The sequence below is a fragment of the Eurytemora carolleeae genome, unplaced genomic scaffold, assembly GCF_000591075.1.
Source record: "Eurytemora carolleeae unplaced genomic scaffold, Eaff_2.0 scaffold96, whole genome shotgun sequence".
Classification (NCBI taxonomy): Eukaryota; Metazoa; Arthropoda; class Copepoda; order Calanoida; family Temoridae; genus Eurytemora; species Eurytemora carolleeae.
In genome coordinates, this window is record NW_019396134.1 from 108,406 (window position 1) to 134,257 (window position 25,852).

Here is a 25,852-nt window from a genome sequence, read left to right on the forward strand (position 1 = left end):
GTTAAAACATTTTCATTTTTGGAGGTCATTTAGGTCATTAGAGGTCGTAAGAGGTCATTAGAAGGTCAAACACTGGATTTGTTGCTGCTACTGGATTCCCTGGGTTCCCAGCTTTCGTTTGATATGCATTAAGCCATAGTTGAAATATTTTCTATTGGTGGAGGTCATTAGAGGTCATTAGAGGTCATTTGAGGTCATTAAAGTTCAATTTGATTTTATTATAGGAATTTCGAACCCTAATTAGGCGTGCACCCAAAAAATTGGAAGATTTGAACCAAAAATGAAGGCAGGGCCCCCCCCCCCTACATCAAATGTGCCAACTCCACCATCCCCTTTTTAAAAACCCTAAAATGACGGGATTTGGTAAGTCACTGACAAACGGTGAAGTTATTGTATGGTACATTTTTAAATCATTCAATGAATGTGTTTCGTCCAATAGGATATGGGGAAAGTAATAAGGAAGAGAGAGAAGGAGGGGATAGGGGGGGAGGGGTTATTAAGGTCAACCAAAATTTATTCTGAAATTCATGATTAACAATTGTACAAAGAACATTCAAATCTCAGAAAAAATAGTAGATTAAATTTGGAGATCAAAAAAAGAGATTAAAATGGAGATCAAATCAAATATGTCAGGAAACTAGATCAATGTTTTATTTTAAATGCGAGATTTATAAGATTTTTTTCCGTAGACACCTATCAACAACAAGAATGCCTAGATTCCTCTTTTGAAGAAGCCCGGTCAAGAATTAGGTAATTATTAGTTTTGACGTTGATTCACGATTTCGCTTCGTTTACTTTACCTCTGGGCTCATCACTTGCATTAAAGGGACTATCTAAGTAAATTCAAGTGACCCTTTATATTAGTTTTTCCATGTCCAAATAGTACTTTTTAAATCTTTTTCCTCCAGGAAGAAATCGTCGTTTCGTTCTCTTTTAGAGAGATAAATTCTAAACGAGAAACTGCAATAGAAAATGATTGTTTTTAGATCCGAAAAACAAGAACATCTCCGTCATTGTGAATCGTGCTGTTGGTGTACTGTTCCTTTAACATGTATATATTTCAGCACCCCTGTGCCTGAAGTTTTGCCGGAGAATTTAGTTGATCCTGAACCTGAACCTGAACCTGAACTTGATCCAGGTCAACCCTCAAAACAGAGTTTGAAGCCTGTTCAGCCCGTATTAAATCCCACCCAGGTACTGATTCTGGTACATAATTTGTATTAAAGACTGAAGTCCACATAGGCAGAAAAAGAGAGTATCGATAAATACAACTCCCGAGTTTCCTTAATATTTGTGGAGATTTCGATGAGAGAATATGAAAATGACAAGACTAAGGAAAAAATAATTGAACCTAAAAACGAAATTGTCTTAACCCATTCAGGAAATCCTGGTTCCAATACCGGGGTTTTTGACGATACTCTGCACTGTCTTAAATTTTGGGCTCTGATGTACATTGTACAGTGCACATAGAACTAAGTATTGACTCGCAGTTGTACCATATCCCAATCCCTACCCATGAAAATATATTCTCTTCGAAATAGATTTTTTTAAAGAAAATAATAATGGGAAAAAGTTTTAACTTTTTTTTAACTTGTAAAATCTAAAGATAATTTTACAGGGATTCTACAATTTACAGGTTTATGTTTAGTGAGAAAATATGTAATTATAAGATCGAGATAAAATCTTTACCTACATTCTACGCATATTTGATCTTTGAATTTTTTTTCAAGATGGGGGGATATTATAGATATCAGGAACCATTGTTTTTTTTAAAAAATATTTATTTCCCCAACCTCTAAAAACATGTTTAACCTAATAGGAACCAATACCTTCAGCTCCCTCTGACTCCACAGAGCAGATTTCTTCCAAAAGCAAAACTCCTGCAAACGAGGTTCTAGCACCACAGAGTATTAAATCGAAAAGGTAGTTCTGATTTAATCGTTGATTTGTAAAAAGGAAATATTGGCAATCTTCATTTAAATTAATCTAAAGTTGTTAAAATATTTATTAAAATCGTTTATTAGAATCAAACCATTAATACTTACAACCCATTCTTGATCATTCAGGACAATTTTGATTATACTACTTATTTCTGCCTAAATAGTTTCAACATTTTCATTCTGAAAGCTGAAGTGGGGTATTTCAATACGAATGTTAATGAAGTTTTTAACAGTTTTTATATTTTCTTAGTTTTGGAGAAAAAGTTAATTCCAACTCTGCAACTCCTGCAGCGGCTCTCGAAACTAAATCCCCTCCTTCTAAAGGGGGTAGGTCTGAAAACTCAGAACATGACAAAACTCCCAGTGCTTCAAGTGACACCCTGAGCCAAGAACCCCGGAGAAACCGGAGAAAAGTTACAAAGCCTAAACACAAGAACGATATGTCGGTGACATCGGAAGGAAATGTCTCCGGGATGGCTGGCAGTATATTGTCCAAACTTGTAAACCTCTCCAGCAGTAAAACGCTGAGTCCGAAGGGGGTTGAAAAGGCTGCGTTACCGATGTTAAAAAATCATAGTGAGGAGAAACTATTATCAAAAAGCAAATCAGCAAGTCGGCTCCACAAGCTTATTAATATTTCGGCAAAGCACAAGAAGGACAAAAGTTTTGACACATCGGAGAATAAAAATAAGAGCGAAGATGAAAGCTGCAAAACCTCTGACAATTCTGCGGATATTTCTACTTTTCAGCTTTCTCTTAAATCCCTCGTCACCGCCAGAAAACCTGGAAAATCTACGAAAAAGAATGCGAGTAAACAGCCCCCGGCAAAAAAGCGTAAAATTGTCGAAGAGCATGAAGATGTTGGTGATCATGATCGTGTAACACCTGACATGATTCTTAGTGATATCATTGTTGAAGAAGAAGAAGATAGGACGGATTCAATCGTTGAGGATTATCCAGGGTTATGCGAGACTGACGAAGCAATAGCGCGGTCTATCCTTCGGAAAAATGGAAATGGGAAGTTCAAGAAAAGAGCCAAATTTTGCGGCCGATGTGATGAGTGTAAAAAGAAATGCGGGACTTGTAAGGTAATTTTCTTTCACATTAATTTTGCTGGTAAATTGACGATTTTGTGGGAACGATAATGCGAGTTTTTAACAACCCTTCTATATATAAATTTGGCTTGTCTGTTTGTCTGTCTGTCTGTCTGTTTGTATCCAATAAACGTCAAAACGGCTGAACCGATCGGGCCCAAATTTTTTGTGGGACATCTAGGGACTCCAGGGAAGGTTTATGAATCATCAAAATTTCAAATATTTGTCTCCATCAAAATTCGATCGTCATTAAACTTTTTAAAATTTTGAAAATCCGCGAAATTTTTTGTGAAAATCCGCGAATTATTTTTGTTTTGTTTTACTATGTACACAAAGAGAACATGTTCACAATTAATTTAGGAGATGGGCGCGAAGCGCCCTCTAAGGCTAGAAAGAAGGGCGCGAAGCGCCTTGAATTTCTAGTATTATAAATTAGGTCATGAAAATCTGCTATAATCAAGGCTTCGACTAAAACTTTTTAGTTCTCTTTTGGTTGTAATGCAACGATTAAATGTTTTAATTAATAATGTTTTTTAGAACATACAATTTTTAAAAACTTTAAACAAAAGGTTCTGATTGTGATTACATTATGAATTGCATTGCTGCACAAGAGAAGTAACAAGTTATAGTCGAACCCTTGATTTTGGCAGATTTTTTTTGACCATATTTTAAGAAAAGGATTGTTTTAACCACCCCCCCCCCCCCCAACAGATTTTTTTATTTCTATATTTTTGAGAACTAGAGAACCAGACAAAAAATGGCAAAATTCGTTTTTTGGGACTTTTTCATAATGGTTAATGTTCTTCAAGGAACACAAAGGCTTTTAAGGGTTCCGTTGTGAATTGGACGTGACCAATTAAGGGACTGTGTTATAAAATCTAAAATATTATTTGTTAAGGTTTGTGAGAATAATCCCTTGTTTGGAGGTTCCTGGGCCAAGTATAAGAGCAAGGGATGTTTACGTAGAAGTTGCATTTATTCAGAGGTAATATTATTTTGAAAGGGAATGCCTTTTTTATTAAATGCCGTTAGGATTTTTCAACACGGTTCGGTCAGCCCATGGATACGTTTCGGCGGCTAGGAGCGCCGACCCCTATTTCATTGAATGATGGGTTGTCCTTTAAAATTAATAATAACAAAAAAATATAAATAATTTTTTAACTATACAAAATCTGAAAACTTTTTTTTTACATTTTTCCTAGGATAAATTGATTTAATCAGATACAAATACAAAAGTTTTAATGGCATTTCAAATTAAGAGAATGAGCGAGGACGACCATCAGTGCCACCAAGCTTTCTTTCCTCAAACCCGAATTTATAAATTTTGAAACCAGCAATTTATAATTTATTATTTTTTTTGCGTACACTCCCTTTAAGATTAAATGACTGTTTAGGATGAAGTTCTGATGGAGATGGAAGTTGAACCCTTTAACTTGAAACAAATATCCCCATCTAAGGTACAACCTCCCCCCCCCAGAAAAAAAAAAATACCTAAAAGGTTTCCATAAGGTATAAAATGTGTGCAAGGATTTATTTTAATAAGGATTCTTTCCTTTTTCCCCCATGGGGGTTTCTTCTCGAAAATTTTATTTTCTGTGTTAATACTTCTCCCCCCACAAATAAATTAGTTTTCACGATGTCGATAATATATACATTTCTAATTTTACAGGATTATATACAAAGAATGGGACTTCAGAGGCGACTGTACGGAATTCAAACAGTCTGTTTCCTTAGATTTGACTCTCTGCTTGGCCTAAACTTGTTTCTTTCTTTTCGAAATTATTAAAAAGACCATCTTTAAGTCAGAAGACTTAATTTAAACTTGAATTTTTCATATTTAAAGAGTTACAGGGCGTCTTTACTGTCTCATCTCTGATATGTTGTTCTAATTGTTATCAACTTTTTTCTACAGATGCCGACTCCATCAGACAATACATCATCTGCCTTCACCACATCCACGCCGTCCGGAAGTCAATCATCCGCCGTATTCTCCGCCACCCATATTCGCACTCTTAACTTCTCCATCTCACCCAAATCTCAGGTTTTACTGAAAAATAAGTTTGCAATGATTTTTGTAATATTTTTAATTTTTGTCTCTTTCCAATCATTCATATCTTTTTTCCGCGTCTCAAAAAAATATTATTATCAATTTGGGAAATATTGCAGAAAACTGGAGAGCATGTTGAAATTAATAATTTTTTTTTTTGGGGGGGGGGATTGATTTTTGATGATTGTGAGGAGGGGGGATTTGGTTGAAAAGTTGGACATCTAATGGCAATAGTTTTCTTTCTTTTGATACGTTTTACATAAAAAAAATTGTTTATTTTCCGTAATAAAATCCATTCCTTCTGGGGAAAAAATGATTTTTTTAATGGGAAGGGGAAATGTTATTTTGAGAAAATATACACCCTTAAACTGAACTGTTATTAAGGTGTTAGATGAGCCAACTGAGACGGGTTCTAAAGAAGATTCTACAGGGGATCCTGAGGCCGGAGATAACAAGCTCCTAAGTCGTGTTCTCCGCAACTCCGGGATCAAAACCTTATCTCCACGTCCTGATCCCAGCAGTCCCATTAAAGAGATAGATTCTTCCTGGGCAACGATTCACACTATGTTCGTCAAGGACGACGAGGAAGGTAAAAGCAGTGTTTAAAGTGCGCAAAATTCAGAATTCGAGAAGGAAGTAATGTCTAAATATTATAAAGTTTAGTAAAAAGGAACCCTTTATAAATCATTTTGATAATCATTCGTTTAAACTTTTCTAATAATAAATCCTCTCATCAAATAATTTTTCTCAACATAAATTTTAAGGTTTTGTTTTACTGAGCCTTTTTTGTAATCATAAGGGGGACAAAAATCTGCAAGAAAGCTATTTTAGCTGATAATAAAAGTGCCTTTCGCAAACTGGAAAAATTAGAAAAAAATTATTTTCGCTGAAGTTTTACCCTTCCCGCTTATTTTACTTTCTGACTTATCAGGTATATTGTATATTTTTTACTCCCTGTTATTCTTAAACGTATTGTAGAACTTGAGTGTAAGCTGGAGACTGAGGACGAAGAAGAGGATACTAAGGAGGACGGAGGATTCGAAGTCGAGAATATATCTGTGGATGATCCTCTGCAACCCTCCAAGTCTACAACAGTAACGGTATTAAAATCAAGTACTGTAACAGTATCTTCCAATGCTTCTTCTGTGAATAGAATAGTTTCTAATGGTCCGATAGTTCTTACTCCAGTAGCAAACCCTCCACTAGCTGTTAGGTAAGGATTACATTTTTATTTGACAATTTTGAAGTTTTTTAGTAATAATCCTAAAATAATTTCACTTTATTTTGTCGATTTGCTTTATAATTTATTTAATTTTGGCCTCTGTAAATCTTACAATTTACATATTTGCAGGAAGTTTATGGAGGCTGCTTTACAGAAGAAAAAAGAAAAACTGGCTCTGCAAGGTTCTCAAGAATCCTTTGCTGCGACTTCAACTACTATCTCAACAGCTGTTACAACTCAACCTAACACGAACACAATTGACAAACCGCTGATAATTCCAACAAGAATAGTTCTTCCGCTCCCAGATTTTCCGGGGACGGCCGTCGCAGTGGCGAGGAAATCAGCTGTCAAGGTTTCCGCTGTGATTGAGAAAGCTTCCACGTCTGGTGGAACCAAGAGTACCCAGTTGGCAGCAGGGAGAACTATTATTGGTCCTGGAGGAATAGTGAATTTGCCAGGAAACGGGGCGAGCAGGTCAACTCCTTTAGCCTGGGATGAGAAGATCAGAGCAAGTCTGGGGGAGGCTGACAAGGATGCTAGTCATGTCTCTAAACGTGTTAAGGTGCGTGCAAAACTTGAGTTAAGAAAGATATAATCAGCTCATGAGTTAATATTTTCTTACTATATAATTTTTCCTGGTTACGCTATGTTTGTCATACATGTACGGTGTGGGGTATATTGGGTCGAGTTATACATGTCAGAAGTCTAACTTATGAAAACTTTAGACCCAGAATAGAGTTAATATCCTTGATTGATAAAATTACCAATATTTTTTTATTAAGGAATTTTTAAATTATATCTGAATTTAGGAAAGAACAATTAGAAGAGCTCGCCTCAAGCAGAAAAGGAAGAAAAGTGAGAGTGAAGAAGAAGATGAAGAGGATGAAGATGAAAATTCAAATATGGATACACTGGATACAGATTTACAGGTAACCAGAACATACAGAACCCCAATTGTGAGATTTTCTAGAAGGGGGGGAAAACTTTGTGATGGCAAATTGCTCCTGAATAAAGACGACTAAAATTACATGCATGGACAATGGACATTTTTCCAGAATGAAATCTCTAAATTTTAAAAATGTTGGAATTCTGCAAATGTCTTTATCCTAACAATTTACCAATTAATAATTTTTGAATGGAATGCATTCCTACCACCGTTATGCATTTTCCAGATAGAATTTTTTAGTTTTTTAAACAAGTTTGTTATTTTATGTTTCGTTTTCACAAATAAAATTTTAGAAGGAAATCTACGGCCTGGGAGAAACCCTGCTGCGTGACCTGGAGAAGTTCAACAACCAGGTTGGTCAGGCGGGTCAGACGAGGGGGGTAAGGCGTAGCGCACGCTTACTCTCTGCAGGACCCAGTTAGAAACTATTTTCGGTGCCAAAACCTCTTTCTTGTTGATGTCATGCCTGCCTCGCAAAAAATGGCTAAAATATTTTAGTAAATCTTTATAAATTTGTAATTTGATTTGAACTGTGTGTATATTCCCTATTTTGTATGACTTATGTTTACTTACAATATAAAATAAATTTTTCACACAAACATCAGAGTTTTAATCAAAATGTTTGTTTTATGTTTGTGACGATTTTGTTTTTAATTTTTAATTATTTATCATTTTGAGAGGGAAAAAGGCAGTTGGCAGGAAGAAAAAGGTTTTGTCGCTCTAAATAGTTTTAATTTTAAGTTCTCTGAGGCAAAAACTTTTGCGTCTCCAGTTAAGCCTGTGATTTCTGGGCTTAGCCTGATAAGATTAAAATCGGACTCAGAATTATAATTTTTTTATTTTGCGTAAATGAACTAAACTAACATCCCTGTTTAATTGAACTCGATAATTAAGAAGATTTGAATGGTAAGAACATTATGTTTTAGGGTTTAAGCGGAAAGAATGAAGCTGAGAATGTAAACCCTAAAATGTTGAAAGTTACTCCTGTAAAGACGGTAGTGAGCCTACCTAAACCTTGTCCAACCATACCCGACACCTCACCATGCAACACCTCCATGCCTATACTGACAAATACACCATTAAAACCAGTACACAACCAACACTATTCCCCTAGCCCACCTTTCAATCGTCAAAAACCATTTAAAAAACGGATTATCGAGCTTTCCTCCGAGCCTGAAGCCTCCGATAAATCTAGTTCTAAGCTGATTCTTGAGCTTTCTCCCGAACCTGAAACCTCCGATAAACCTAGTTCTAAACCTGCTCCTGATTCTACAACGTCATCTGCGGCGGAGAAGTCAACCCTTCTACCCGTTACTCCTAAAAAGCCTATGGAATTTGCCTTTAAAACCCCCCACAAGTCTCCTAGAGTGCCAAGATCTCCTGTGAGAACTCCTAAAACCCCTCGACATTTACAAGCATCATCTCTGTTGCACCTTCTCTCCCCTTCTGCTGGGTTCAGAAAAGCTGTTCCTCTTACACCTAAAGGGAAAGAAAAGTAAGTTCAAAGAGTAAAACTAGGCATTTTGCAGCTTGATAAACCTTAATGTGATTTCTTCTTAAACAGTTAAATGATTATATTATAAGATGACATGACAACATGATGCAATGATGATTTATACAATGATAATTTATGCAATGGTGACTGGATTTAATCATGACTTGATGAAATGATGACTTGATGCAATCATGACTAAAGGCAATGATGACTTGATGCAATGATGACTAAACGCAATGATGACTTGATGCAACGATGGCATGATGCAATGATAATTTATGCAATGGTGACTGGATTTAATCATGACTTGATAAAATGATGACTTGATGCAATGATGACTTGATGAAATAATGACTTGATGCAATGATGACTTGATGCAATCATGACTAAATGCAATGATGACTAAATGCAATGATGACTTGATGCAACGATGGCATGATGCAATGATGACTTGATGCAATGATGACTTGATGCAATGATGACTTGATGCAATTATGAGTTGATGCAATCATGACTTGATGCAATGATGGCATGATGCTATGATGACATGATGCAATGATGACAGTGACATGATGACATGATGCTATGATGACAAAATAACATGATGACATAGTGACATGATGACATGATGACATGAAGACATGAAGACATGAAGACATGAAGACATGAAGACATGATGACATGATGACATGATGACATGATGACATGATGACATTGACATGATGACATGATGACATGATGACATGATGACATGATGACATGATGCATGATGACATGATGACATGATGACATGATGACATGATGACATGATGACATGATGACATGATGACATGATGACATGATGACATGATGACATGATGCTATGATGACAAAACAACATGATGACATGTTGACATGATGACATGATGACATGATGACATGATGACGTGATGACATGACGACAGGATGTTAAAATAACATGAATTTTTGACAACTTTAACAAGCACAAACGAGAGATTAAAAAAGTTGAGTTGAAGTTTATGAATAAATAAATAATCAATTAATAAAAGGCGGTTGTAATTTCAAGAAGTAATTTCAAGTGAATTTTATGTTAAAGAGGCATGAAAACTTGATAAGATGCAAATACGACACTACAGTGTTGAATAGATACAGATTAACAGGGTGTAGTTGTAAATCGGGCATACCACTTTATAATAAGTTTAGGATTACTTGAAATTACGCGTCTAAAGCAACTTTGTCTTTAAGTGTCTTTCTTTAGAACACAAGACAATGATTGTTTGGAGGAGAGGAATAGACACGCTTCAAGCCTAGATACTCCTGTCTTAGACTCACCAGGAGATATTCCTCCACCCTACTCTAGTGTACGTGAACCTACAACTCCAAGAGGAGAGGGGAAAGTTTACTCTGCTCCTTACTACACTCCTTCACCCTCTACCAGGGATAGTTTTATATCATCCTCCGGGAAACCTTTAGATACTCCTGGTCTCGTTTATTTACAGGTTTGCAATTTGTACAGTACATACAGGGTTACCCACAAACAATGAGACTGTAGACGACTTAAAAAACCAAAAAAAATTGACGATTACAAGATTAAATTAAGTTGTCTGTCTTAAATATTGTCTTGAATTAGTTATTGACATGGCAAAGAAAGAAACCAGTTTAAAGTTGCAGAGAATCCTAAATATAAGAAAATAGACAGTATAAATTCTGTACAGTCGTCTCTTAAGTCTCATCCTTTTGTGAGTAACCCTGTACTTCACGCTACTATGTACCCAGTCCATTTTAGTATTTATTTTTTAAAGAGTTAAATAATTTTATTTTCTCCAATGTCAATTAGGTTAAGAAATTTAAATTAATATTAATATTATAATTAATACCGTGTTTAAAAGCGGAAATCAGTCTTCATTTAAAAAGTAACATGAGGAAGATAATATCGTCTTTAAAACAATTTGACAATGAAACCTCAATTGAAAGCATAAAAATTTAATACCACGGGATTGTATCTCTTATAGTGAATTAGGTCTACTGTCCCCTCACGGAGGGAAGGAACTGGGACCTGGGCATTTAAAAGTGCACGCTGTAATAATAATAATAGTGCACACTGTAATAATGTGCCCGTTTTTGGGAATTTTAGCATTTTCCCTAGAAACAATACCTAGATCCACAGGAATTGTTCAGCTATTAACATGATGGGGCAACATCAATTCTCCATTGCGCACCTCTTTAATACACATGAGTCTCTTATATTCTTTATTTCTTCTTCTTTATATTCTTTAGTTAAAAGAACACTTACAATGTACTAAATGTGAATAAATTGTAACAAATATATATAAATTAAGATAACACTTACAAAGTTGATTAGGCCGGAGAATTTAATAGCTCTAGAGTTGGATGTTTGTGACCAGCTGTCTCTTTTACATAACTAGAAATAATGAAGAAATTTTATATAAAGGCTTATCATGTGTTAGATGAGGTCATCACATTTTTGTCTTTAATTATTCACAAAGATCACACGAAACTTGATTATATACCTTTGTCTGCTCGAAAGCAGCAGTCCCGGTTTAGAGAAACACAAATGTTTCCGACGAGACTTCTCCGAGAGGAGGCGAGGTTACTTCTCCAAGAGGAGGCGAGGTTACTTCTCCAAGAGGAAGTAAAGATGTAGATGGGATCTAAATAAGATTAGGTTAACATTAGATCTAAATCTTGAGGACAGCTTCATAATCATTCTTCACCTTTATCTGCTCGAAAGCAGCAGTCCCGGTTTAGAGAAACACAGATGCTTCCGACGGGACTTCTCCGAGAGGAGGCGAGGATACTTCTCCGAGAGGAGGCGAGGATACTTCTCCGAGAAGAGGCGAGGGTACTTCTCCGATAGGAAGTAGAGATGTATATGGGATCTAAATAAGATTAGGTTAACATTAGGTCTCATCTTGAGAGCAGTTCATATTCAATCTTCACCTTTGTCTGCTCGAAAGCAGCAGTCCCGGTTTAGAGAAGCACAGTTACTTCCGACGGGACTTCTCAGAGAGGAGGTGAGGACATTGGTGCTCAGCCGGGAGGTACTCCGCAGGCAGTCCACAGAACATGTATACAAACAGCCTCTCCCTCATGTTAAAGCTGTCATCCTCGTTCAGGAATACGGCGAGGACACCTCAGAGGAGAACTTGGTCTAAGAGATAAGGGAGCAGTTAGTTTCGCATAAGCTTCAAAAGTTCTAAATTTTCCAGGAATGTATTTTCACCTGTTAATTTATTAGTTCATAGTTCAAACAGGCGTTGAGATACAAGAATGACCTGGGTTCACTTTATATAACATCCATAAGTTTTTTAAAGAGCTTAGATTCAAAATGTTTGGGCAGTGTTTACATTTACATTTAAATAAGATGTTTATAAACCTAGTATTGCACAGCCTGGAGTACTAAACAGGATTAAAAAAGGGCAGCTAACTAGCCCATTGTGGTCTGAAATATATAGACCATTAATATAATTTTGTTTTTATAGGCTCTTTTAAATTATAAACTAGACATTATAAAAAAGCTTTTCAAGCTTGAAGATCTAAACTTTAGGCCAGAAAAATACATTTAACATAAACTTTAGTTAAATTCTCAGATAAAATCTTATATATAATTTTGAATAAATGTTCGTGTATATATAGTAGGAACAAGTGTAGAGTTAGATGAGAAGATCTTCATGTGCTTCTTTAGATCACGATTTTTGGATTCAACCTGAACATCAAGATTTAAGAAAAGATCCGTAGATCTTACAAATAATAATAATAATAGTGCACACTGTAATAATAATAATAATAGTGCACACTGTAATAATAATAATAATAATAGTGCACACTGTAATAATAATAATAATAGTGCACACTGTAATAATAATAATAGTGCACACTGTAATAATAATAATAGTGCACACTGTAATAATAATAATAGTGCACACTGTAATAATAATAATAGTGCACACTGTAATAATAATAATAATAGTGCACACTGTAGTAATAATAATAATAATAATAGTGCACACTGTAATAATAATAATAATAGTGCAAACTGTAATAATAATAACAGTGCACACTGTAATAATAATGATAATAGTACACACTGTAATAATAATAATAATAGTGCACACTGTAATAATAATAATATGTAGGCGGAGGGAGAGAGATTATCAAGTCAAGGAGAGGAATCAAGATCTCCTGGTAAACAAGAGAGAAGAAAAAGCTGTCGGAAGAATTTCAAGAATGCTTTCCAGAAAACTAAATTAAACAGTACACAGGTACTTGTGCAACATCGCACTGTAAAGAAAAATATGCTACGATTTAATTTTAGTTTTATAAGATGCGCAAAAAAATGTGTGCACTTAAAACCTAGTCTGAACACCCTGTTTTCCCATTGTTAACTAACAAAAAATTCTGATTCTAGCTTGGTTTGCTGGTGGAGCAGGGTTTAAGCTCCTGTTTGGAGCAGCAGGAAAATATGAACCAGAAACAGGAATCAGAGGTTAATCCGTCCTTAACTCCAGGAGTAGATCGAGGATTGAATTATTCTCTCTCCGCCAACCAGGCTTCTCCTACTCAAGTTTTTATCTCAAGGAACTGGTTTTAACTCACTAAAAGTGCAATTTATTTATGTCACACTTAATTTCGTCCTAAATAATGTGACCTCATTAATGCTTCCACATTAAACAACATAACAATACATCAGAGCTGAAAACTTTATACCGATTGGTTAATTAATCTGGAGATTAATAACAAGAGGAGAACAAGCACTATGTAATCTGGAGATTTTTAAAAAGAGAAGATCTAGCATAAATCCCGATATCAACCATTCAAAAGTTCCCAGCTCTGATCACTCGTATTGAGCCTTTTAAGTTTAGCTATCGGTATTCCTTTCATCCTTTACAACTTAAAGTAAAGAAGGAAATCCCCAAAACAAAGTCTTAAAACAGGGTTGTCACATATTTTCATTTAATTACTCCATGCCATGTACTTCTTTGACTCTTGGAAGGTCTCATTTTATTCTTAATTCAATCTATTTTCAGTTTATTAAAGTTCAATCATATTTAAAAATCATCATTATGCAATCACAGTTCAGTTTAATAGGATTTATTTTACTGTGGTTTTTAATCCCAAATTCGGGGGGNGAAGAATATTTTGATCTAAAAAATATACACCCGTTTTAAATCTGTTGTTGATAAAACCTGTGTTGCAAGGAGTTACACGGAGTCTCCCAGGTTTCTCCTGTCAGGTCCAGACTCCTTAAACTCCAGACAAACCTCTCCTGTAGGATTCAAGGATCAAAACAGGACTAGTTATCTCTCTCCTTCAGCTTCTATTCTTGGTATACCTCACTTAATTACTTTTAGGCTTTACAGCGAAATGGGAAAATCGTTTCGTGAAAAAAAATGCGAATTTTTACGAGGAAAAAAATTGCGAAAATTTTGAAAGTTCACATTTTTTGTTCCGCGCAAATTTCTCATTTTTTCGCGAAACAGAATTCCCAAAAATAAGAAAAAATTTTGTTTTGATTTCCCTCGAGATTTTGCATTGTTTTCGCTTTCCTTTCGCAAATTTTTATTTCGCGAAAAAACGCGAAATTTCGCGAAGAAGTTTTCGAAATACGTAAGAAAATTTTAGTTCTATGGAAATCCTACTTACTTCCTCTATCTCAGACCTCCGTTGTTGGAGTAAAAGTCCTTTTACATATTTTGCCATCATGATGTGTGTTTGTACGTTACCTTAAGCCTGCCAACCCGTTTAACAATTAAGAGATTTAACTTAAATAAAAATGATCTTAATAAAACAAAGACAATGCAGGGTATTACAGCTGGATATATACAGTATTCAAAGTAAACGCCAAAGATTTGAAAATCTGATAAGTATCAGCATCATTCATCATGTTTTGCATTGGATAGATAGATCTCTTATAGTTTTTGTTGAAAAAATTAACATCTAGAAGTTAAAGAAACGAATGCAACACTTAAAATCCTAGAAAAACTACAATTATCTTCCACATTATTGATCAGATAATGGTGTCAAGGGTACCGTTGTTAATCTAATAACGCTTACAGTTCCTTGAAAGAGAATTTTTTGAATTGACCTCTGATGTTTTCAATAATATTATATCTACCCAGTGTTCAATTTATTTTCAGATTTTTATTATTTTCCTTCTAATAATGACCATTACCCTGTTTTAATTGTATTATAGCCTGCAGTTCATGATACATTGTCTGTAGGTTGATTCTTAATAATAATAATAATACCTTCATTACTCCAGGGTTCAGTGTATCTGGGAGGAATACGGATAGTGAGAGTGATCACCTGGTCATCAACAGTGAAAGTGAGATGGAGCGTGAGAGAAGAAAAAATGAGACAGAAACAAAGTTCACAAAAGCTAAAAAAGGTATTTGCAGTGATGTATATTTTCTTGAAAAATCGCCCTCNTGGGGGGAGGGAATAATTCTTAAAAATATACACCCCTCCCCCCCCCCCATCTTGAAAAGAATTTTTTTCTTGGGGTTTTACTTGATTTAGGGGAAATAAATAAAGTTGTGGATATAAAGTAATCAAATAAAGATGAAATATCTTGCCTTTTGATGTCCAAAATTTTATTATTTCCCCAGTTTCTGAAAAAATTACCCCCTTTCCCCAACCGGGGGCCAGGGTGGTGGTGGTGGGGATAGAGGGGTGTAATTTTTAAAAATATACACCCCTGGGTATTAAGTATTACCAAAACAAATAAATTATTGTTCTTGTCAGTGTAAACCATGTACTTTTCAAGTTTTCAATTTACAATTTAAAAATTTGCTTGCTCTCTTTAAAATATTTGAAGAGAATTTTTTAGTAAAGCTTTATTTTTCTCTAATTAACCCTTTGTTTAGTAATGCGGGTATGCTTAGACGAATCTTTGGATGACAATGCTGTGGGAGAAGGAGAAACCCTTGAAGATGTCCAGCGCGCTATCCAAGTTTTCCAGGAATCTCGCTCCTTGTCAGATACAGAAACCTCTCCGTTCCCTGGTCAAGAGAAATCTCGGGACCATTCCCATCCTCTCCCCGTCTCTACCTCGTCCAATCAGATTCACTTAAGCGAATCAGATTCTGAGCTTGAAGATATTGATGAAGGAATACAAACCAAAGCTGAATCTTTCATATCCTCCCTGAAGGTTACATGTCAACGGCGACGAGAGGCTGTAAAACCTCTAGCGGCCCCAATTTCTAAAAATGCAACCCCACAGAAGCTGCAGTGTGTAGCAACCTCAAGACCCGGTAAAAGAGTGTCGCTTATTAGTACAAGTCGAAAGAGCCCTCTTAAGAACGACTGTACGGAATGGGAGTCAAGATATGATGCGCATTGTCTTGATAAATACGCAAAACATGATAAAGTTCGGGGAATAAAGAAAAAAGCAGGATCAGAGAAAGAAGAGCTTGAAAAGAAAAGAAAATCATCTGGAGGTGGCTCTGCTGTGGGAGGGAAGAAAAGGCGGGAATCGGGAGTTAAAGATGAAGAAATGCGAGAAGTAGCATCACCTGTCAAAGTATCTGAGGCTACTATGTTAGACCAGGAAGAAATTCAGCTTGCTTTCTCTCCGAGGAAATCACAACGAATTCTTACTAAGACAAACTCAAACACCTCTCTTCATGATTTCAAATCCAAACCTTCAATTTCTAATCCAAATCTTGAATCTGAGGTTGAGGCGTCATCTTCAAGTGATCTTAAGGATGTAACTATCAATGATGATGATTCTTCTAGCGATGATTATACCAGTGATGATGAGAGTGAGAATAGTTCAAGTGAGGAGGAGGAGGATCATGAGAATGATGAACTTAGTGAACATGATGAGTTAAGAGATGAGGAAGAAAAGGGGAACTCCACAATTCTGCAAAAGACGATTGGAGAGACCTTGAAAGGTGAATCGAGAGTGATAGAGCTCGCCAATGAAAAAAAGAAAACTTCAAAGATGATTGATGAAGACACAACACCTGTAGAAGCAAAGAAAAAAGATGTTCATGGGAAAAATGAGGAGATGAAAGATGTAATCAAGAAGACTGGGGAAAAAGGAGTTCCAAAAAAACAAGTGGAAGACAAGAAAAATGTATCAAAAATTGAAAGAGACAAAAATAATGTTAAGGGGGGTTCTAACAAGGCAGTGGAGGAAAAGAAAGGTGGAAACAAGAAAGCATTGGATAACATAAATGATACTAAGAAGAAAGAGGAAAAGAAGAACGATCTTAAGAAAGTGACAGAGAAAGTAAACGAGAAAAAGATAACTGAAGAAAAGAAAACCGAAAGCAAGAAGAAAGAGGAACAGAAGGAACTAAAGAAAGTGACAGCGAAAGTGTGTGAGAAAAAGAACACCCAAGATAAGAAAATTGAAAGCAAGAAGATGGAGGAGCAGAGAAAAGACTTGAATAAACTTGAAGAAAAGAAAAACATAATTGACCATAAGAAAAGTAAAGAAAATAATGTCAAGGATCTGAAGATTGAGGTGAAAGAGCATAAATCTGAAAAAAAGAAAGATGTCAGGGATAACGGAGAGAGAAAGGTCCGGGAGAAAAAATCCCAGAGTAGAAAAGATGAAATTAGTATTGCTGAGACTAAGAAACAAGAGGACAAGAAACTAGAGGGGAAGAAGATGGCTGAAAAGAAAATTGAAATTCGAGGAGCTGACGAAATCCAGCAGAAGAGAAGTACTCGTAAAAATCCTGATTCAATTCAGCCAGCAATGGAACTAGAAGATAAAATCAAAACCAGAAATAGAAAGGTCGAGGATGGAAGTGCCAAGTCGTCGGAGAAACCCCCTCAATCCACCGACGATCACATTCTAGTAAAGAAAGCAAAGGAAACTGAGAAAAAGGCCGAAAACAAAATGGACAATTCTTCACGTGCTGAAACACAATTGAAAAAGATCAACACTTCTTCAATTAAGGAATAGTTTATTTTTATTTTTAAACTCTTCTTAAGTAAAGGGGTGGGGGGGGGGGGCACAAAACGTATTACTCTCCGGAAACAGTGTTAAAAACTTAAAACATTACTTTGAATCGTAGAACGCTGATTTTTTTGCATGTTAACTCAAAATTATGCATTGAAACTGCAAAATTCGGTTTTTAAAAATCAGAGCAGAAGTTCGCGCGCTTTTAATGGAAAATGTTTGTTTTTTTCGCATTTGGTATCTTGACACCATGAAATGAGCTTGAATTTGCTTCAAGATGCTTTCAAACATGTAATGCCTGAACAGTTCAGCGCAAAAAAGCCTCAAATCTCTGCTTGCGTGAGCATTTTAGAAAACGTCTGAGATTTTTTTTCTTCAAATTTTGGCATTATTTAAAAAAGTAGCATGCGATACATCGAACTGCAGGTAAATTGGGACGAGGATTTCATTAGAGCGTTCTGATCGGCGCGCTAGTAGCCAGATGTTGCATTATGGGTCATCTTGCCACAAATGTCACATGTCGTGTGTCGATAATTATGTTATTAGGCACGGGGATTCTATTTCTTGGGTCAAAAATGTAGTTTTAGCACTCTGATCGGCGCGCTAGCAGCCAGCTATTACATTTTGGGCCATCTAACCACATAATTTTTTAGTTGAATGTCAATTTACAGGTAATTGGGCACAAGAAATTCATTTCCAATGTCAATTAAATTTTGGAGCATGCTGACCAGCGCGCTAGTAGCCGTTACCTAATGGGTCCACTTAGCACAGATTTTCATGTTGTATTTTAATGCTCTAAAATCTTATTTGACATTGGAAATTAATTACTCGTACCCCAATACCTGTAAATTCGGCAAGATGACCCATAATGCAAGATCTGGCTACTAACACACTGATCAGAACGCTTCAATGTCTGTTTCGACAACAGAAATGAATTCCTCGTCCCAATTTACCTGCAGTGCGATGTATCGCATGCTACTTTTGTTTTGAATAATGACAAAATTGAAAAAATTAAGAATCTCAAATATTTTCTTTTTTGACCTGCTTTTTTTAAGGCATGATATTTTGAAAGCATCTTGAAGCAAATTCATAATTTTGAGTTCACACGCAAAAAATAAGCTATCTAAGTTATGTTTAAAAACTGTTAAAATTTTCCGGAGAGTAACATGTTTTGTGCAACCCCCCCCCCCCTCTTATTAATACGTTTTTTTTTCAAAAAGAATCCTTCAAAATTAAAATTTTATTCAATATTAAATAAACTATTTTGTTCAGTTTGTTCAGGGTACAACAGTTCTTACGTACGTGAAGTTGTACGAGATAAGTTAGAAGATAGTTATGTACGAGAGATTTTATGTACAACCGGGTCGGGAGGCACCTTCTAGATTCTACAAAGATCTAGTTTAATGTCATGAAAATTATATTTAATTATGTAGAAGATCAAAATTGTCAAATGTTAAAAATAACTAGAGATAATTAATTCATTGTTTGCACAATTGTACAAAATAACGCTGTTTGAAACTTCCTGAACAATGTACAACAATGCTTTTTCTGTAAAAATGTAAATTAATATTTTTGTATCAAGCGCATTTATGAAAATATACAGTTGAACTTAGATAATTTCCGATCTGAATTGCAAATGAGCAAAATCTGCCCAATGAACATATGCCCATGATCTATTTCATTAATTGATGCGGATCCAGAATCCTACTTGAAAAACTAAACGGATCTGATCGGATTCAGACCATTGCATTAAAGATTTACTGACCTGTTATTATCGAACTTAAATTAATTTGCTTCCTTAAGTATTTTATTCTAAAACTCGATAAACCATGAAAGAAATTATCCAAAATTTGACAATCTTTTACTTTTAAACGATTGATTGTTTGTAGGCGATAAATTCAGGGGCCGACTAGTGACTAGACCAATAACTCATGGGGGTGGGCCCACATTTGCGCGCGTAAAGAAATGTGTGCCTCCCCCCCCCCCCCTTAAAAATTGAACTGCAGTAAAATTTCCAGTTTCGATTATTATCACATTTCGAGATTTGCGTATCAAAAGTAAAACATTTTTATTAAGATCTATTAATGTTGCATAAGTGTCCTATCGATAATTATAAGAAAAAAAATAATTAAGTCGCTGTCCAATTCATAATAATTGATTAGGAATTCAAACCATATGTTTACATGATTAAAACGAATTTTTCACAAAAAAACATTTTAGCATTTTTAACAATTTTACACATCTAGTAAAAGGTTTTAATGTTGGTGATTATCTATTCTTTTTTGAGCGCTTCCTAATAGTTTTATAAATCCTTTTGGCGTAGATCAGAAGTGGAGTATAGTCAGTATAGCGGATTTGCGTAGGTCGAAAAATACACTCCCGAATAGGCAGTTCAAGTGGGGTGGTTCCTAACTTGGCGGAGGGGGGGATAGATAAAACTCCTAAATTGATTATTTGGCCGCAGCGCCGGCCCCCTAGCCTGTCCTAGCCGCGGCGCTCGGCCCCCTAGCCTGTGCTAGCCGCAGCGCTCGGCCCCCTAGCCCATCCTAGCCGCAGCGCTCGGCCCAGAAATAGTCTTAACCTAACCTAACCCTCAATAATAGGAGTTTTATCTATCCCCCCCTCCGCCAAGCTAGGAACCATCCCGTTCAAGTATGGATTTTGCGCATTTGCCGCGTGATATTGTTGTTCTTGAAGTCTGTCATTAAATTTCATCAACAAACTTTTTTCATAATTTAAACCTGTAGCATTCATAATAAACAAGTAAATGTATGAAATTTTTTAGTAAAATTATTTGCAAGTTTAAGTCTTATTATTTTTTATTTTTGTTCAAAAACTAAGGATTACACGGCGGGCCGGGAAAGCTTTATCGTCGCGTCGGTTTAAAATCGTTACTTTGTAATATTGTGTAAATTTACACATTTTTGCGTATTTTTTTCTTTGATAATATAGTTTTATCAAAGAAAACACTGTTTGACTCTTTTTCCCCCGACTCCTTTTATCAATTTTGTACTTGTCTGAACTTGAACATTGAATGCGATAGTTTGGGTCCGTCCTAGAGAACGATTTTTGGCCCCCCCCCCCTCCTATCAATTTTGTACATGACCACTTTTTTCAACAATTTTCAATTAAATTAGTATTTATTTAGGGTTAAGTTAGGTTCAAACCCTTTCTGGGCCGAGCGCTGCGGCCACATGTCTTACATTTAAGATCCATGTAGAAAATTGATAGGAGGGGGGGGGGCACATGCACCTAGCTCCCCTCCCCCTCAGCCTGTTATAGCCACAGCACTTGGTCCAAAGTCTTAACTGTATCGAAATCTTAATTATTAATAGTAAACAAATCAAATTCCGTGCAGAAATTTATCTAATTCAAGATTTATTGGGGTTGGTTGTTCACCCGTTTACAATGAAGATAAAAGTTTTTTTTGCACAGAACATTTTTTATCTTTCATTCTTCTCTATTAAGCAGACCTGGTTTTCTTCTTCTTCTTATAAACTTTATTGAACAAAAAATAAAACAACACTATATTATATGTATAGAGCTACTTTTCGTAGCACTCTCCAAGACATGTGGAATAATTGTGATGGATTTACTTTTCAGCAAACAAACAAACGAAATTCCTCGTTAAATATCGGAAATTTGTGGACTAATTCCAATATATCAACTATACGAGTTTACAGGAGATTAAAGGAGATTAAAGGAGATTAAAGGAGATTACAGGAGATTAAAGGAGATTAAAGGAGATTAAAGGAGATTGAGCTACTTTTCATAGCACTCTCCAAACATGTGGAATAATTGTGATGGATTTACTTTTCAGCAAACAAACAAACGAAATTCCTCGTTAAATATCGGAAATTTGTGGACTAATTCCAATATAAATTTAGCACTAATTAGACTTTTCATCGTAAAATAAAACAAAAAATTAAAATGAAAAAGAAAAGAATTAGTGTTTTTTGACCTTTCATCTAAAAGATACAAGATTTTAAAATTAAAAAAATAAGAAGCAATGAAAACAAATAAAGAAAAATAGAAGAGAGACCTGAGCTGAAAACTTTAGAGTGGGATATCCTTAATCCTGATCGGATAATTAATCTGAAGATTAAAAATGAGTGGAGAACAAGCAATATTTAATCAGGAGATTAAGAAAAAGAGTGGATTTAAGCCTTAATCCTGATATCCACCATTCTAAAGCTTTCAGCTCTGATTATCTAACAAACTACGGAAAGGATTAGATAAAACTTGTTTTAGTTTTAAGGAAAGGTTTTTTATTTACATAAATTTATTTAATACAAAACAGTGCCGTAACCATGAACTGGAAGGGGGGAGGGGGCAACGGTACACCCCCCTAAATTGCTATTATGCAATATAAATCCACTTATAAACATGACGTTTTATTTCAGAGTAAAATGACGACTATCAAGTTTTCTTCGTCATTGTCCGGAGATCCTGAAGATCTACTGCAGCAGGCTGTTCACATCTCAGATGGAGATACAGATGAAGAAACAGGAACGGAAAACATTTTTTTAATTGTGATTTATGTTTGAGATCACCGACTTTCAGGCGTGTATAAAAAAGGGGGGCTATGGATATTCAGCCCTCCCCCCAAGGGCGTACACAGAATAAATCTAGGGGGGGGGGGCAAAATTTGAACTGTAAAATCAAAACATTTGGCTTCTAGGATAATTTAAAGGTACACAAAACACATACAGCCCAATTACCTTTTATAGTACTACTATATCTCTTCTTTAAACAAAATTAGCCGAAAAAATAGGAAACTAATTTGTTCAAGTTCTCCTGAGTTTCAGATTTGAAAAGTGTTATAGCTCTTAGTTCTACCACCCTTACCTCACCTCCTTGTGTACGCCCTTGCCCGCCACCCCTATAATTTCATTTTTTATTAATAATCCGATAAGTCCCGAAAATTGCAATTTAGAGCTATTAACGATCTAATATGATGTGGGACACCCTGTATCAAATATTTTCAGGAAAACTAGTTCAGCTTCTATAATTTTATTTCATCAAAATTGACCATTGAATTGTTTTCTTACTTCTTTTCTTAATTACAAACTTCTCTCATCCGCGTGGTCGTAATTTGATTCTCCTGATAATTAAGAAGATAAGCATTAATCAAAATGAAGATTTTGAATCAAAGAATTTCTGGATAAATGTTTTCTGATGCCTCTAGGGCCCCCGTTGGATGGAATGGCATATTTAAAACAAGTTATTAAGGTATTAATTGTTATATTAAGATCAGGATATTTTTTTTCGCTAAAGCTCTCTTTACAAATATTTGTTTATGGATACTTTTTACACAAAATATTTTCTACATAGACCCCCCCCCCCCCCTCACAAAGAATTGTTATAATATCTAGGAGAGACGACGGATCCCTGGCACAGTTACAGCAATGATTGATCCTGTTAGAATACAGAAACCTGTGACAGGATCCTCTTTCTTCATTGGTTCGTCTAGATCCAAACCTTCAGGTTAAACTGATTTATAAAATATATTGGATCACTTCTTAGTTTTTATCAATGTATTTTTGCCTAAAACAAACAAACAAACTAAGATTCCGAAGTTTTTACCCTTGATAAAATCCCAAACCTTATTTTAAAGAGTTCCAAGGCCTACCCTTTTTACCTTTGAAGATATACTGTTGTTAATCGTTGATGGTTCTCTATAACATAAAATATGTGTACAGTCACTTCAATGATCTCTGTTCAGTGTCTGCTGATAACTGTCCGAGTGTGAGGTGGCAGAACCAACAAACAGCCGAGTTTAGTGATGTCAGGTTGAAGTTGGCCAGGCATTGTAAACTTCTAAGATCTAAGGTTCAGTTTTTAGGGGATTTTCGCTGAATTGGGTAAAATAAGCTTTTTTTTTGGGGGGGGGGGGGAATAAATTTTGAATTTTGGGAAAACATTATTTAAAAGAATAAAAAATGATTGTCTTTTAATGTCCAATTTATCATTTTTTTTTCTCCCAGATCTTCAAAAATTTCTTGTTTTTCTATTTCTAGCTGAATCAATTTTGCTCATTTCTTTCTAGATCTGTTGTAAAAAATTGCATTCTAGTGAAACAGTAAACGAAAATGTTGAATTTTCAGATAGAAATATCGAAATTTTCTTCTTAGATATAATTACATTTGATTTGTCAATGGGATTTTCAAAATGAATTTTGGGATTATCTAAATTTGTGTTAACAGTCTCTGTAAAGGGAGAGAGTATCCAGACATTAAAGTTACCGGATAAAGAAAATGAGATGCTCTGGTGTCTATTCCTCTACGGATCATCAGTATGGAAACTGGTTGTTGAAACTAGGTAGGATTTTCAACTATACGAGTTTACAGGAGATTAAAGGAGATTAAAGGAGATTAAAGGAGATTACAGGAGATTAAAGGAGATTAAAGGAGATTAAAGGAGATTAAAGGAGATTAAGGAGATTAAAGGAGATTAAAGGAGATTAAAGGAGATTAAATGAGATTAAATGAGATCAAAGGAGGTTAAAAGAGATTAAAGGAGATTAAAGGAGATTAAAGGAAATTAAAGGAGATTAAAGGAGATTAAAGGAGATTAAAGGAGATTAAAGGAGATTAAAGGAGATTAAAGGAGATTAAAGGAGATGAAAGGAGATGAAAAGAGATGAAAGGAGATGAAAGGAGATGAAAGGAGATGAAAGGAGATGAAAGGAAGATGAAAGGAAATGAAAGGAGATGAAAGGAGATGAAAAGAGATGAAAAGAGATGAAAGGAGAGGAAAGGAGATTTAAGGAGATGAAAGGACTTTGAAGGAGATTAAACTAGAGATTTAAAAAGAGGTTAAAGAAGATTTTAATCATCAATAGCTATCAATTTTCTCGGAAGATTTTAAATATTTTATAAAGAAACATTTTTTATACTATTCTTATTTAATAATTAAAAATTCCATTTTCATTGATGTAGTCTAGACTTTTCAGATTAGGATAAAATAGTAAAAATAATAAATATATATTTATTAGGAAAACATTGGAGGAGGAAGAATCTAATGACGAGGACGATAAATTAGATAAGGACGGGAAAGACGAGAAGGAAAAGAAGGATAAGGAGAATGATGAAGATTCTGCTCAAATCCTGTCAACGGTTCTGGAGAAAAGTAAATATGGAACTGAACCCAATCTCAAGGTTGTTCTATCTATGCCAGTTCACTTGGTAGAACGGATTCTAGAATATCAGGTTAGATATTATTTACTTCATAAACTACATTTCAAGTATTTTTTAATTAAAATGGACTGAAAGCGTAAGTGAACTTTTATGAAAAGATGGCAATGTCCGATACACAATGGTACCTTTAAAGCTTTGTCAGATCAAGTATAAATTAGATATCAATGTTTATAATTTTAAATTGATTATTTTCAATTTTGATTTCTCTTCGAATGGTTCGAATGAGTAAAAATGAATGAAATTCTAATGTTTTTAACTTTGAAATTTATTATTTTAAATTTTGATTTATTTACAAAAGTGACTTGTGGAATTTAGCTACAGAAACAATGGAGGAGTTTGTCAGAATCGAAAAATGGTAAATCTAGAAAATTGGCAACATCTTCCACATTATTAAATTGAAAGGTTGAAAGGTTTAAAGGGTATCGTACCGTTGTAAATCGAGCATGATCGTCTTTAAATGGAGAGTCACTTGAAATTAAAACGGCAGTCCCTTCAATTTACTATAAACTCCAAAATGTGTATTGTGTAGGTGGCCTGGTTACAGTTAACTGGCTGGAGAGCTGAGTATGGGGCCTGGATCTACTCCCTGCTCTCCAGGATTGAGAAACCTTTAAATCCAGATCTTGGGTCCGTTCTAAGAGATCTTGCTCTGTTTTGCAGCCAGGAGAGGAATAAGCTCTTGGAAAAATCCGCGAAAGAATCCAAAGAAAATCACGAAAATAAGGATGGAGAAGAACAGCCTGGTGATAAAGACATAGCGGCATTTAATCTGTTTATCTGTCTAGTTTCCAGATACTTTGACCAGGCTGACCTCGCTGATACATCCTCATGACCTCCCTAAGGGTGACCTCAAAAATACTACTTTATGACCTCCCTAAGGGCACCCTCATAACCTTCCTTCTACCCGCAAACAGGCTACCAAACCAAACTGTGATTTTTTTCAGAATTATAATGACAGCTTTGTGTTGAAT

The 25,852-nt window shown here is 35.3% G+C and overlaps 2 protein-coding genes and 1 long non-coding RNA gene across 3 annotated transcripts in view; 2 read left to right on the forward strand and 1 right to left on the reverse strand.

Moving 5' to 3' along the window:
- LOC111695947 (uncharacterized) overlaps window positions 1-19,294 on the forward strand; it is a 24,057-nt gene extending 4,763 nt beyond the window's left edge. Inside the window, exons 9-28 of the mRNA XM_023465426.1 lie at window positions 690-750; window positions 1,065-1,194; window positions 1,820-1,923; window positions 2,191-3,028; window positions 3,933-4,019; window positions 4,429-4,491; window positions 4,947-5,075; window positions 5,466-5,670; window positions 6,060-6,294; window positions 6,433-6,865; window positions 7,113-7,232; window positions 7,543-7,602; window positions 8,176-8,744; window positions 10,003-10,243; window positions 12,902-13,027; window positions 13,174-13,343; window positions 13,964-14,091; window positions 15,028-15,153; window positions 15,632-17,679; window positions 18,955-19,294. Of these exons, the coding sequence (XP_023321194.1) occupies window positions 690-750; window positions 1,065-1,194; window positions 1,820-1,923; window positions 2,191-3,028; window positions 3,933-4,019; window positions 4,429-4,491; window positions 4,947-5,075; window positions 5,466-5,670; window positions 6,060-6,294; window positions 6,433-6,865; window positions 7,113-7,232; window positions 7,543-7,602; window positions 8,176-8,744; window positions 10,003-10,243; window positions 12,902-13,027; window positions 13,174-13,343; window positions 13,964-14,091; window positions 15,028-15,153; window positions 15,632-17,679; window positions 18,955-19,008 (5,927 nt within the window). The 3' untranslated portion in view covers window positions 19,009-19,294. The remainder of the gene's footprint in view (window positions 1-689; window positions 751-1,064; window positions 1,195-1,819; window positions 1,924-2,190; window positions 3,029-3,932; window positions 4,020-4,428; window positions 4,492-4,946; window positions 5,076-5,465; window positions 5,671-6,059; window positions 6,295-6,432; window positions 6,866-7,112; window positions 7,233-7,542; window positions 7,603-8,175; window positions 8,745-10,002; window positions 10,244-12,901; window positions 13,028-13,173; window positions 13,344-13,963; window positions 14,092-15,027; window positions 15,154-15,631; window positions 17,680-18,954) is intronic.
- LOC111695948 (uncharacterized) lies at window positions 10,893-12,551 on the reverse strand. The gene is made up of 6 exons (XR_002763967.1): window positions 12,142-12,551; window positions 11,989-12,040; window positions 11,706-11,916; window positions 11,480-11,644; window positions 11,276-11,416; window positions 10,893-11,166 (listed from the first exon to the last, which is right to left on the reverse strand). It is a non-coding gene; the product is annotated as an uncharacterized LOC111695948 (long non-coding RNA).
- A 2,765-nt stretch (window positions 19,295-22,059) lies between the features above and the next one.
- On the forward strand, window positions 22,060-25,827 carry LOC111695955 (gem-associated protein 2). Its single transcript, XM_023465449.1, has 7 exons — window positions 22,060-22,191; window positions 22,871-22,914; window positions 23,058-23,169; window positions 23,408-23,514; window positions 23,900-24,003; window positions 24,680-24,893; window positions 25,411-25,827. The coding sequence occupies exons 1-7, from the start codon at window positions 22,092-22,094 to the stop codon at window positions 25,711-25,713; spliced, it is 984 nt and encodes a 327-aa protein (XP_023321217.1). The 5' UTR covers window positions 22,060-22,091; the 3' UTR covers window positions 25,714-25,827.
- The last annotated feature ends 25 nt before the right edge of the window (window positions 25,828-25,852 follow it).

Bases quoted from the DNA above. Each gene is read 5' to 3' on its own strand.
- LOC111695955 (XM_023465449.1), top strand. From the start codon at position 22,092: ATGACGACTATCAAGTTTTCTTCGTCATTGTCCGGAGATCCTGAAGAT. The intron at 22,915-23,057 runs GTATTAATTGTT...TATAATATCTAG, and splicing joins ATTTAAAACAAGTTATTAAG to GAGAGACGACGGATCCCTGG. The intron at 24,894-25,410 runs GTTAGATATTAT...TGTATTGTGTAG, and splicing joins AACGGATTCTAGAATATCAG to GTGGCCTGGTTACAGTTAAC.